The sequence below is a fragment of the Equus przewalskii genome, chromosome 26, assembly GCF_037783145.1.
Source record: "Equus przewalskii isolate Varuska chromosome 26, EquPr2, whole genome shotgun sequence".
NCBI classification, from domain to species: Eukaryota; Metazoa; Chordata; class Mammalia; order Perissodactyla; family Equidae; genus Equus; species Equus przewalskii.
Window position 1 is genome coordinate 6884233 of NC_091856.1, and position 14443 is coordinate 6898675.

At 42.6% G+C, this 14443-nt stretch overlaps 1 protein-coding gene across 5 annotated transcripts in view; it reads left to right on the forward strand.

Moving 5' to 3' along the window:
• Nucleotides 1-7703, forward strand: part of MSANTD3 (Myb/SANT DNA binding domain containing 3) — a 36298-nt gene extending 28595 nt beyond the window's left edge. For all 5 annotated transcript variants that reach the window (XM_070595289.1, XM_070595290.1, XM_070595286.1 and 2 more), the window contains one exon: nucleotides 2516-7703. In XM_070595289.1, coding sequence (XP_070451390.1) covers nucleotides 2516-2925 — 410 coding nt within the window. In that variant the 3' untranslated portion in view covers nucleotides 2926-7703. The remainder of the gene's footprint in view (nucleotides 1-2515) is intronic.
• Nucleotides 7704-14443: the final 6740 nt, after the last annotated feature.

Below are 14443 nucleotides of genomic sequence, written 5' to 3' on the forward strand. Positions count from 1 at the left end.
TTAGGTTTTCTAGAATAATACCACCCTCAGAGAGTTGTTGTAAGGATTAAATGAGGTAATGCGGTAAAGCACTAGCCCAGTGCCTAGTTAGCTACAGTCCATCATCATCATCTTCCTCCTCAGGCCTCTAAAGCCTGGAATTGTTGAGATAAAAATGAGCTTTTAGAAATTGGCAGAGATAAGTGGCATTATGAGGGCATGAACTTTAAAGACTCAGAGGAGTATCCAGAACTATCTTTTGGAATGAAATCAAAGAGAACAGAGGCTGAAGCTTCCAAAAAATGTCCGTTGTGTCCTGTCTTCAAAGAAGACACTTTCAGATCTAAGACTAGAAAGGAAATGGGTGAGGTAATCCTCTTTGCAGTTGATCACATCTGAGGGACCCTATTCTCAGTGGTAATCCTTGCCCAGTCCTTTGTCCTGTGCCTCGACTCTCGACTCAGAGCCCTGTTCTTTCCACAGCCAGGCTGTGTTGGGAGGGATGTGACCCATTTCAGCCAATTCATCCCACACACATTTCGCACATGCCAGGCAGTCTGCCAGGCCCTGTGCTGAGTTCTCCATGAGGGTGAACAGGAAGCAGTCTCTGTCTGCAAACTATTCAGAGACCTGAAGGGGAGGTAGTTAAACCACCAAGTGCTCTGCCAGAGTGGGCTCGGGAGGCAGTGGGAGCGTGAAGGAAGAATGTTTAATCGAGGCTAGAGCTGTTGGAGTTGGGGAGGATTCCTAGGGAGTTATTTCCATTATCTCTGGATGACACAGAAGTACTTTTAACCTTTTCTTTCAAAAGTAAGATTTTTACCTTTCTTTACTCTTACTTAGGGACTAGTTATGGTTGTTACCTAACCCCTTGGAGTGAAATAAGCTAAACAATAGCCATTTCCTTTTATTAACAGAGCTAGGTTTCCCCCAGTAGCCATTATTCCCGGCATCCCATCTTCTGGAATAATGGGGTGGACGTAATAATGTAATCACCTCTGTTAATAAATTGATATTTTTCTCCAAGGAAACAATTCTCATTATTGGAAATGTAAAGCTTTCCAAGAAAGCCTTGGAAACACAGCTAGAAGACTCCATTGGTTAGTGGAGTTAGTGGTTTCCTTGTTGAAACTCTCGAATTGATGCTAGTGTTATTGCCCTATAAAAATACAAGTGCAAACATGGCGCCACCAACAGTGGCATCATTTTGTATCTGTAAGCTCTTTTCTGCTTGTGTTCAAAGCTTCAGCCAATAAATATTTACCCACTGTGTACCAAATAAGGTAACTCGTCCCAAGGATAAAGGAAATGAATAAGGCATGGTCCCAAAATAATATTAGTGTGCGTTAAGTGCTGTAACAGAAGAGTCCCTATAGAGAAAGAGGAGAGCTGAAGTGTCACTGAGCAGGTGGCATTGACCCTGAATGAAGTAGGATTTGGGCGGAGGTTGAAAAAGAGAGACCAGAGGAGAGTATGTGTTTGAGAGAGTGGGGGGAGGACGAATACTGAGCCCAACTTCAGGCTCAAGAATTATGGAGAAAAACGTGGTCTTTACGAATGTGAGTAGTTTGTGGTAGGATTGATGGGTGCACAGAGTGTTTTGAAGAGTGAGGGAAGAAAGATAAAGGAAGTTTGGAACCAGATTATGAGGGTTACTTATGGTGGACTGAATACAGAGCCAAAGATAGGAACCCCAGGGGAACATGAAGAGGTAAGAGGTGGGTGGAGCAAGTGTGAGTCCTTAAAGGAGACCTTAGAAGGAGCAATCAGAGAGGAGGCTGTAGAAAACTTAGGAGAGAGCAATGGATCAGAAGCTAATAGAGGAAAGAAATTTCAAGAAGGACTTGTCACATGCAAGGGAGAGGTTACATAAGAGGGACCTTGAAAAGTGTCTTTGAGATCTGAATATTGACCCCCAGATGGCCGTGCCCAGATGGAGGTAACAATCAGATGTAGGAGGTTGAAGAGAAATGGTGTGGCGAGGAAGTTAAGCCAGGGACACTCATCTTTCCAGGGAGGACGTTTGTAAGATGGCTATCCAGGGTTAGGGCCAAGACCTGGGACCAGGAAACAGAGCAACGGCCCCCTTTGTGGAGGTCGAACAAGTGCTCCTGGCTGAATGAGAAGCTGAGAAAGGGAGATGAGACTGAGGGAGAACTTAATGTGAAAGCCCATGTGTTGGCCTCGTACTGTGAGTGTTCATTTGGAGTTGTGCACACTTCAGTTTGGAACTTACCTCAACGTACCAAGGTCACCAATTCTTCATAAGCGCAGTCTCTGACCACTCTTCTCGTAGGTCGCAGTTCTAGAAATGACATGATGAAACCCTTTTCCATTACTTCTTAAGGGAAAATTGCTTTTGATTTATGGGTTTTTAAAAAGTCAGGTGTGGCAAGGGTGCCTGTAGACGCGCAGACCAGAGCAGATGCTATTTCAGATACATCCTGTAATGGGGGACCCTGTCATTGGAAATAGGATTGATTTACTCTCTGCCTGTAAAATCTTTGAACATATGTTTTCTGCTACTGTTTTTCAGAATCATTTGCTGTTTCAAATAGAGAACTGTGCGATGATGAGAAAGAGTTCATACATTTTCCAGTATGTGAGGGGACCTCTCAACCTGAACCCTCGTGTTCAGCTGTCAGAATAACAGCCAATAAAAACTACAGGAGCAAAACCTCTCAGGAAGGTGCTTTAAAAAAGATGCATGAGGAAGAACACCATCAACAAATGTCCATCTTACAACTGCAGCTGATACAAATGAATGAGGTGCATGTGGCCAAAATCCAGCAGATAGAGCGAGAGTGTGAGATGGCAGAGGAGGAACACAGGATAAAAATGGAAGTTCTCAATAAAAAGAAGATGTATTGGGAAAGAAAACTGCAAACTTTTACCAAGGAATGGCCTGTTTCCTCATTTAACCGGCCCTTTCCCAATTCACCCTAAGACTGTGGGGGCGGCTCCCTTGTAATTAATCTGTGTTGGCAAAGAAAGTCTGGAACAAGAACTTGCCGTCAGTAACCTGTAACAGAGCTACAACTAGGAGAATTAGAGTGGTAGTAGTCACTTATTTAAGAATACATTCAGGTAAACAGCTGCACCCTATGTACCCCTTAAGTGGCAAAGAAGCTGTTAGAGTCTTCTGAAAATGATCACCATGCGTGCTATAATTCTGAATGTAATGTCTCTTAATTAGAATTCCTACAAGAACCATGTGTGAGTGTTATTGTTGTATTTTTTAACCAAATGCAAGTGTGACTATAAAGGAGTGTGGCTGATTTTTTTTTTAATAGACATCAGAACTTTTCTATCCAAATGAATGCCCTCCCATTGAAAGTGGCCATCCCGGGAGGCCACACGTGTCTCTGGTGGTGAAGCTGTTGCTCAGAACTCGCTAGAGGTCTTTAGGGAACCTCCATGAGAGCTGCAGCACCTTTTTCATTTTTTCAGTGTCCCTTGAGTGTGGATTTTCTGTTTTTCAACAGCCCAGCGTATGGAAGGATATTTTCTAATGTGGCTCAAAACTGCCTTGTAAGGCCTTCCTTTCCCCAAAGAGGAGTTTCAAATAATGTCTCCAACATTGGAACTAAGGATGTAACCACTTTGAGGGAGAAATGTTCATTTAGAGTTCTGCATTCTGTCATGTTTGTTTTATTAAAAGAAAAGACTTGCAATTTTATAGTCACACTGTGTATGTTTCTCAAAGGTGCTGCCTCCCACACTGTGCTCCAGTTTTTGCCTTTTCCCTCTGTAGTTTCCTCCCAACTTTGTACTACTGAGTTCATCATTTCCCCTTGTTTTTCGTCCTTAGCCACCTAAGGCCCTTCCCTCACCATGCTCATGGTGCTAGCTAATAGTGATGCTATGTCGTTTGCATTACACAGTTAGCATTGAGCTTTTTAAGAATCCATTACCAATATGTTTGGAAGCATGGATTGATAAATGGATATTCTGATTGAGCTGTGAGATGGCTTCTCCTGTAGCCTACTGTTAAAAACAGCCTTGGGACTTGGGCACAGCAGTAGCCGGAAGAAGCAAAGGGACGCTTCAGTGGCAAGGCAGGTCAGCAATTTCTGAGAATGAAATTTGAAGGCCATGTGGCGGGGAAGGAGGGGGATGTGTGGTAGAGGCTATATAGGGAGTGTAGGACTAGGAGTCAGGGCCTGAATTCTGAACTTGGTTCTGCCTCAAGTGCTCTGTGACCTTGGGTAACTCCTTTTAGTCCATGGCCACATTGTTTCCAGTCCATAAAACAAGGGAGTTGGTCTAGATAATTTTCAGAATCTGCTACGACTCCTTGACTGTGGTGTGGTCTGCAGAGTCTTGGATGGGTACTGCTGACATCATAATTGCCCGGAGGGCATGGGTCAACAGGGAGCAAGTGTTTACTGCATTGGCTAAGCCTCCCTCCTTCATAATTTTGGAATTTGGGTCCTGGGGACCATAAGTCCAGTAGAGTACATATATACTCATTATTTATGCACTGCATAAAACTTAAGTGAGTCTCAATTTACTTTATACACTGATATTTTAAATATCTTAGAGGAACTGGTTATTTAAAGGAAGCCTGTGAAGACTAGTCATCTTTGAAAGGAAGGATCCTTTTGTAAGGATTTGTGTTCTTAACTTAGTTTTTACCAAATGGACCCTTTAGAGAAGAAGCATCTGGATCAAGTCCCAAGCTTAAATGGTTTATGGGAGACAGCTGGACTCTCCATGCCCTTCTACACGCTTGGAATTCGGCTGGGGACCAGCAGGCCCTCAACACAGATGTGAACAGATAAAAGTTTGCCATTGCTTCCTCTATGGATCCATCTGGAAATCTTGTTAATATGCAGATTCTGAAGTGGGGCCTCAGAGTTTGCGTTTCCTGTAAGCTCCCAGGTTTTGCCAGTTCTATTAGTCTGATCACCACAGTTCTGTGTAGCAAGGTTTTAGAGGACCCTGTGAAGTTTTTACGAAAAAAAATAAAATTGGGTTAGGTACGTTTTTGTGTACAGCAGTGTGCCGGATATTGGTTTCCCTCAGAATTTACCACTTAAGCACACAGACAACAATGTAGAACAATGCAAAAAAATGCTCAGACACATAATGGAACTATAAAAGCATCGAACTAATTCCTAACTGAACAAATAAAGGATAATTAAACCAGCAGCCTAAAGCATCTCGTTCTACTGTCAATGGTATTTATGAGTTTATAACAGTAGTTTTCAACCGTGGCTATGCATTAGAAAGACTATTTTATAACGAATTAGTCCCACTGGGTCCCACTCCCTGAGGATTCTGATTCACTTGACTAAGGTTGAGGCCTGGTCCTCTATATTTTTCAAAGCTTTATGGGGGATTATGATACGTAATTGGGATTGAGAATCACTGGTGTAGAGTTCACAAATGTGTCTCAGTTGGTCTGGAATCCTGTGAGGTCATGCAGAAGTGAGGAAATGATGCTCAGAGAAGAACTACATGGCACCAGGCCCATAGCTAGTGAATGGCAAAGCAGAACCTCAGTCCCAGGTCTCTTGACTCGAAAATGAGGGGCCCTGCCTGCCCCTGCCCCTGCCTCATCCCTCAAAGCTATACCATGGGTTTGTTTTACCCTGAGAGCCAGATCACATCTGCAGGGACTTGGAATGCCTCCATTCATGAACAGGTACATCCCAACTCATTTCACTTTTGAGCAGTTCCTTACCTGAGGTGGAAAGGCAATAACCATTTCTTGGTTGGTGCTCTAGAGAATTGACAGATAAATACTGAGACACAGTTCACCATACTCCACCCTGCCAAATCATGGACACAGCCCAGTAGGGGAGGTAAGGCTTGTACACAGCTGTCATATACTTGGTCAGTGTGTGTCTTCAAGTGTATATGTAGCTCAGAGCAGAGAGCTAAGAAGCTTGAAGGAAGGCCTGCTGGAGGAGGTGGCATTTGAGCCAAGTCCTTACGGTTGGCATTTTGGCAGGTGGAAATTTGGAAAGGAGAGGATCTTTGCAAGATGCAAGGTCCTGTTGAAGATTCAAGATGCTGAGACACAGAATTGAGAGGCAGTGACACACAGGAGTTTCCAAGTTGGGCAGTAACATGATCAAAACTGCTCCAGGAGGAAGATTAGAGGATGAAACAGTTTCGAGAAGACTGGAGTCTGATAGACGAGTTGGGAAGGTTGGCCCTGGTTAGGATGAGAGGAGAGGAGGAGCTAGAGGAGACAAGTAAAAACGAGGGAGACCAATGCGAAGGGCATTGCAGAAGTGGAATCAGGCAGGCTTGGCAGCTGATTGCTTTTGTTGGAGAGGAGGGGTAAAGTTGTACAGCTAGATGCCTGAAAGAATGATGCTGCCGGTTGAAATAATGGAAGAAAGGATGCATTTCTGGCTCTGACCCATCCTAGGAGAGGCCTAGCCACAAACTAGTGCAATTGCTTCCCACTCGGCCTCAAACTCTAGCGCCTCCTCCCATCTCCTCTTTGGCTGTCACCTTTTCTCTCTGACTTCTGCCTCGTCAGCTGCCTGTGCTGCCTCTTCCACCTTTTCATCTGACTCCAGCTGCTCCCTGCTGGGTCCTTGTCACCCACTCATTTGGTGCTGCCTCTGCCATCAGTGTCTCCATCGCAGCTGGTGGTGCGTCAGTGACCATCTCTTATAATGGCTTCACGCTAGAAAGATCAGAAAAGATTATTTCTTTACCTCAAGCTTCAATTCTTTTCTAGACGATTGGCATCCACAAATTTCATGTTTTTTTAAAATGTCCCATGTTATATAAAGGAGCATTGACTGACAGGGACTGTTAATCCCCATGTATGCCTATTACAACCTCTTTACAGAATCAAACATGGAACCCTACCCTATTATGCATCAAACATGTAGGAAATATTTTAAGAATTTTTCAGGGAGAATCTTAAAATGCACTGGCTTTCCCCCCATTTTTTTTTTTAAGAATGAGAACAGAGAAAGAGAGGTGGCATGGTGGAAGAGTGCATTAGAGTTGTCAACAGCCTCTGCAGTGTCAGGTCAATTACATCAGTATGTGGTCTGGACCAGGGGAAAGGAATGCGTCTGCCTCCTGGGAATGTCAGCAGGACCTGATAATTATATTTGGCGAAGCCATGAAGAGTGGCTCTGTAATGTCATTGCTAAGAATTACCCTTTTAATAACATTTCTAGATGTCTGAGCTTTTCAAATGGAATAACACTTCTTGTCTGCTGTGGCTTTCCTTTCTCTTGGGCTGCTTCCCAGCTCATCCTCCTCTTCTCCCTTGCCCTTGTTTTGCTATCAGTTCATGTTTTCTGTTCTGTCTTCTTCCCTCCCAGCCCCGTTCCTCCAACCCTTCCTTCTGTACCCACAACAGCTCCCACTCTCCTCTGTTTTAGAGGTGGGGTCATGTGAGAATGTATGTGAGGGAAATATTTGCCAAAGGACAGCATATTCAACATCTGGTCTCAACAAGGTGAAGTGTGGCCTTAGACTTGCTTCCGTGCTGCATCTGCGACTTTTGTGTTGGTGGGACTCAGAAGTCATGGGAAAGGTCGCCAGTGATCTGTGACTGCAACAAGTTCTTTTCCTAATTGTGCCATATATTATGCCCTTCAACACAGTTTACTAATCTCTGCCTCAGTTTATCCATCTGTGAAAGTGGTGTGTAATACTTATCTACCTCCCTTGAATGTTGTGAAGGTTAGTCTATGTTAGTAAAGCACTTTTGAAATAAAGAGTCATGTAAAGCATTTTAACATTACTGTTGTCATTGTGATATGAATGTCCTCCCGTAGAGATGCTGCCCTGCAGGGGAAGTACCCCAGGTATATCATGGTTTAGGACCACCTAGTAGAGAAAACTTCCATAACAAATACAAGAGTGTGATTATTTCCCTTGTGAAAAGTTTCAACATGGCATTTTCTTAAACAGCCCTCTGGTTCATTTGGAATGAGATTCAATTTATAGAAGGGTGATTTACATAAGATTTTTAAAGAACATATCTATCGAACCTCTTACCCAATATAATTGTTGGATTTACAAGCCGAGTATCAACCTTACAGAGCAGTTTATCATCATTAGGTGGAAAACTGGTTTCTCCATTATCCAGATGCCCAGATTGGGTGTGAAGGTTCTCTCACGGTTGCCACTGATTGGAATGGACAAAATGGTGATCCCGCTACTTCTGAGGGAGAGGATCAGAAGCTCTAGTTCCGCTTGAAAAATGTCCTTACAGCACTGCCAGTGTGGGGGGAGGAGACTAACCGTGTATGTTCATTAAAGGGCTCAAAGTGAAGGGGTCTCTATCCGTCAACATGGGCTCCCTTTCTTAACTCCTGGAGACTTCCAAGAGACTTAATAAGTTTTGGTCTGAGTTTTCTCTTTTATGGGTTTGTTGGGGAAAAAATTGCAAACCCTGTTTTTAAGAAATTGGTTATTTTAACCAAACGGATACTTGTCATACTAGAAATACTGTAAGTAGCAAGGTAAGATTCCAGTTCTTTTTCTGTCCCATCATATGGTTCAGCTTCCAGAGTAACCAAGAAAGAAACTCAGAGGCTGGTGCTCTGCTGGTGAGGTGCATACGGATCTAAATCTTTATCCTTGAGTCTCAAAGAGGGTCTTTGGATGGGCTGGTATTCGACTTTCTGCAGGACTAGAGGGCGGTTGCTCCAGTCACTCAGCCATTGGGAAATCTGGGGGTAGTTGGGGCAGATCTGCTCTTATGTGGCCACACTGAGCCCTAGGCTGAAGGGGCAAGAGCTACCCAGCAGAAGCTCTTCTCATTGTGATGGCAGAAGTACAGGAGGGCAAGCCAAACTGTAGAAGCACATTTCAAGTTTCGGGGTTATATAGCCTAATAGCTCCTTGGCCAAGGCAAGTCACGTGGCTGAGCCCAGAGTCAAGGGGAGGGAAGTAGACTCCTCCTAAGAAGGTGAATATTTTTGCACAATGGTCTAATCTACCACAGTATCACAAGTGGGAAGGGAACTAATAGTGGGGTACCAAGGAGTTGAGATTATATTATAAATCGAGGAACAGGGAATCTGGGGGAATGTACCCCTGTTCCTCATCTTCAACTGAGACACCTTTCTTCTTCTTTCCTTCCCCTCTCTCTTTTTTTGGGGGGGGTAGGGAGGCTTTAAAATAATGATAATAATAAAATAAATGTCAATGGATGTTGGATTAAATGAGTAATATATATTTAGTTCAATGTATTTAGAACAGAGCCCGGCACACAAACACTATGCGTTTTAGTCATCATTTTTGTCTTTCAAGGTCATATGGCTTCTAAATGGGGCCAGAGAGATTTGAACCCAAAGCGCCTGGCCCCGGAGCACCTGCTGTTAAGAATCAGAATACACAGCCTTTCTATTCAGAGCCTGAGTTCAAACCTTTGCTTTGCAAAGAACATAATCTCCTGAATATTAGACCATCATCTGTAAAACAGCTACTTCCCAAGATACCTATATTGACTACATGACAATACAAATATGGAAGAGCCACATTAAACTGTAAAATCAAAACCCCCCAAAATCCTTAAACCTCTCTTCCAATATTCTGTGTTACAAGAGAGTCCAAAACTCTCTTCTCCCATCACAAAACTCATCTTAATCTCTCCTTCCTGCTTCGCCACTCCAGAACACTCCTCAACACACCGATCAGTCTCTCGGTTTCAGAGCCAGACTCTGTGAAATTACTTTTGTTGATCCCTCTACCCGGAGGCCTCTCTACAACCCCTTCCCATCACCTTAGCTGTTGAAGTGTCACTCATTCTTCAAGGTGAAGTGACACCAGGGCACACTCCTGGAACCTGGGCTCTGGTCCCAGCTTTGCTAGTAGCTCGTCATATGATTGAGCACGAGTTACTAGGTCTCTCTGGATATTAATTTAATTTCCTTTTTTATAAAATAAGGGAGTTGGAGGAGAGGATCTCTAAATTCTTTTTCCCTGTTCTAATTAGCCTAATTCTGAAGTTAAACTGATCTTTTCAATTCACTGCATATAACCCAAGTTTTCACGTTAGCATTCTCCTTTAAAGATAGTGTGTACACAAACGGAATTCAAATGCTACATCAAGTGGATCAGCCTCAAGGTTGAAAGCACTATTTGTGAAAGTTACTGATATTCACATAATGATTGTACTTAAGCTGTTTATAAAACAATATAGTCAATACAAGAATTTCTATATAATGGGCACAAAAGGGTTGTTGCTTCCCAAAATGTAATTTTCCCAACAAAATGTAATTGGCTGCTGTTTACTTTAGCTGTTTCAAATTGCCCAATTCTATAGATTATAGAATACTTCTGTTTTACAAATTGCCCTGTTCTAAGGCAATAATGTGCCCCGAATATGTAGATTTTTGTATATGCTTTTAAAATTCTTATCAGTAGATTTCAGCAGATGATATCTGTTGTAAACATCCAGGGCTGTCTGAAAACCTACTTCAAATGGAAGGAAGGAAGAAGATTAGCATTTATTGAACATCTTCTATGGGTCCTAGGGACGTTCGTTTATTATTTCATTTAATTCTTAAAATACTCTGCAAGAGTGGGTAATATTATCCATATTTTAAAGATAATGAAATGAAGCTTGGAGAGGTTAAGTGACGTATTCAAAATCACGTACCAAAAGTTCTGGAGATCGTTGCACAGTGTGAATATACTTAACATCACTGAACCGTTGGCTTAAAATGGTTAAAATGGTAAATTTTATGTTGTTTCACCATAATAAAAACAAAAAAATCACAGACCTAGGTTAACTAGATTTGGATCCCAAGTCCGTATGCTTCAGTTAGTCTGTTTATGGCGTGGGAGAAAACAAGCACTTTGATTGGCTGGTTATGTTTATCAAAATCTGCTAGGACTGAGGAGCTAGAAACAAAGAGAAGCAGAGAGAAGAGGTAAGTGAGGGTAAAGGTGTCAGCAACACAAAGGTGCCACCCCAGTTCTGTCTGATGGCAAGCTGAGAGTTAGTGACCAGGGCAAAAAAGAGAGGTCACCACTCAGTCTTGCCATTTAGATTAGTGTTTCTCAACGTTAATGTGCATAGGAATCACCTGGGCATCTTGTTACAAATGCAGCTTCTGATCCAGCAAGTCTGGAGTGGGGCCAGATTTTGTATTCCTAACAACCTCCCAGGTACCAGTGATGTTGCCGGTCCATACCAAACATTGAGTAGCAAGGATGTTAGATCACAGCACCTCCAAGGCAGTTCTCCACGTGTGGTTTTCAAATCCGTTGGACCAGAGAACCTGGGTTGCTTTCACAAAGTAAATTCTGGGCCCCAACCCTGACCTACTGAATCAGAATCTCTGAGGGTAGGGCTGGGAATCTGCACTTTTAACAAGTTTCTCAGTTGCTTGTAAGGTATGATAAAGTTCGAGAACTACTGCTAAGAGGACATCATCGTGGCATCCCTCCCCTTGCATATCCATTTCCAGTTTGTAAAGCCTTTTTCACATCCTGTTTCTCCTGTACCTGTACAGCAGGATGATGCATGTGATACCATTAGCCCCACTTGACTGATGCGGAAACTGACATCTTCAGTAGTTAGGAGCTGGACCCGAAGGTCTTCTGACTCCCAGGAAAGTGTTCTTTTTAATATTTCATGGCTCTCTCTCACTTTACCATTATCTTCACCTATACTCCTACACAAATTAGAAGTCTTTTATGTCTAAAAAGCTTTGCAGAGCAATTTTCTTGCTATGATGCTTTTAAAGATTTCAATCTAATTTAGCACATTAAGAAGCACAGTTTATACTTATAAGCATAAAGCTATCCAAGGTCGTGGCAGAAAAAAGTTTGATGAAGTAATGAAGAAATAGACTGCATTGAGGTTTTTCTTAATCTTTTTCTTTTTCACCCTTCACCTAGATTTACCAATTGTTAACTGCTTGCTTTTCTCTCTCTCTTTGAACCGCTTAAAAGAAAGTTGCAGGGGCCGGCCCCATGGCCGAGGGGTAAAGTTCCATGCACTCTGCTTCAGTAGCCTGGGTTCACAGATTTGGATCCCAGGCACGGACCTACTCCACTCATCAGGCGTGCTGTGGAGGCATCCTGCATACAAAGTAGAGGAAGACTGGCACAGATGTAAGCTCAGGGCTGGTGTTCCTGAAGCTAAAAAAAAAGGAGGAAGATTGGCAAAAGATATTAGCTCAGGGCGAATCTTCCTCACCAAAGAAAAATAAAAGTTGCAGACATTCTGACACCTCACCTCTAAATCCTTCAGCATGCATGTACTGAGAATAAGAACATTCTCCCGCATCACCATAATCCCATTATCACAACTAAGTAAATCAATATTAACACAGTAATATCATCTATATGTAGTCCACATTCAAATTTCTCCAGTTGTCTTATGAATGTCTTTTATTGCTGTTTATTTTCTCGGATCCAATCAAGGTTTATTGCATTTGCTTCTTTTGTCTCTTTAGTGTAATTTTATCTAGAACAAACCTCTCTCCCTTTTTGTTTTTCATTACATTAAATTTCTTGTAAAGTCCAGGCCTCATCAATGTGCCCCACATTCTGGATTTGATTACTTCCTTGTGATTAGATTCAGGTTAAACTTCTTTGGCAAGACGATCATGTAGATAAGATCACCTGCCTCTCATTACATCATTTCAGGAGCCCCGTGGTAGAAAGCTGTCCCACCATTGGTGAGGCTAGATTTGATCACCTGGTGAAGGTGGTACCTGCTAGATCTCTCCATTATTAAGTTATTTTCTTTCATTCATAGTTGATAAGTTAACTTTAAGACTGTGAATATCCTGACCCCGCCAACCTTTCACCCAAAGGTTTTAACATTCATTGATGATCATTACTCGAATCGGTTATCTCATGGGAATTGCAAAATGGTGATCAAATCAGTCAACCATTTGCCAGCATGCATATGGTAAGAAGTTATGGCAGATTTGAGAAAATCTGAATTTAGGTTACCTCAAGTCACATTGGCTACTCAGAAAGCAAAGACTCCACTTTGCCCCCACTTTCTTAAGAGGCCACCTCTCTTAGAACTCCTTTGCAGAAGGTGAGTAGTAGCAGGGTTAGTTTTTTTTCCCAGTCTGAGAGAAAAGGCTCCTAACTTCCTTCTCTTAAGCACCCCTGCTCCAGGTTGTCTCTCTGGTGTCTGCCTCTATTTTATCCATCTCTCCTAAGCTTGGCTGGGGAAAATCACATACTTTCTCTCCCCTTATCATCAATGACCACTTCAAATTTTTTCCACCCTTCTAAAATCTGACCCCAAATTTCTGCATAGTAGGGATTTGGAGCAGTAATCTGGTTGAAAGGGAGGGGCCAGGGTCCTTGATTTGAAGTGGTATCTGTTATATATATATATATATATATATATATATATATATATATAGCATGTTATAGATCAGTAAAAACCAGTAACTTTTTATATAAGATTGAGATAATGCAATTGCCCACATCAAAGATGAAGAAGATGTGATGAAGATTGGGTGGAAAGGCTAAGAGGTAGCTTATGGACATTATAGTGGGGCTGAAGCTGCTTTAAGCTACTGTTCTGCAGCCACTGCCCCCATCCACTCTCCCCACTCCACCTCACCTCCCTCCTCTTTGGAGAACACAGAAGCCAGGCTCCACGAATTTCCTCAGTATCTCAATAGCTTCTCTACAAACTCAGCTGCCAGCAGCCTCCCTTCTCTCTACCTTCCCTCTTGTTACAAAGAACACAGTGTCTTCTCCCAAAAGTCAATCTCTCCATCTGAGCTTTGAATTCCAGCCCTCCTGTCTTCTTGAGAATCTTATACTGCTGATTATCCTTTTTCCTGTGTTGTGTATTCGACTCTCCCCACCCCACTGGGTCTTTATCATCATCATTTAAATATTTCACAGTCTCATCTTAAAAAGTCCCTCCTCCACCCACAGTCACCTCTAGCTTTGTTTCTCTTCTTTTCTTGGCAGCCAAGCTGTCTAAACGTTCTGTCTCCACTTCCTACTTCCTACTCATGTCTCAATAAGCTCTAATCTGGATTCTGCAGCTACCACTTTATCAAATGGCTCTTGTTAAGATCACTGACAACTTCAAGTGACTATATCCATTGGTCTCTATTCAGTACTCATCTTGCTTGGCCTCTCAGCAGCGTTCAATCAGTTGACTACATCCTGCTTCTTGAACACTTTTTTCCTTGGTCACTGTGACTCTGTTCTTTCCTGGTTTTCCTCCTATTTTCTGGCAGTTCTTTCACAGTTCCCTCCATTTGAGTTTGTCAAGGCTTCAGCCTAGGCCCTTTTCTAATTTTATAGTATCTCATTTAGTCATCACACCCACTTCCATGACTTCAGTTAATTTATCCTCTGATCACTCCCTCACTTATATATCCAGCGTAAATCTCTTATGAACACCAGACTTATAAATCCAACTGCTCCTGGACAGCTCGGTACGGATCCTCACTGGCCCCTCAAACTCCATGTGCCTACAACTGAACTCATCCTCCTCTCCAAACCTGCTTTTTCTCCAAAGATGCTA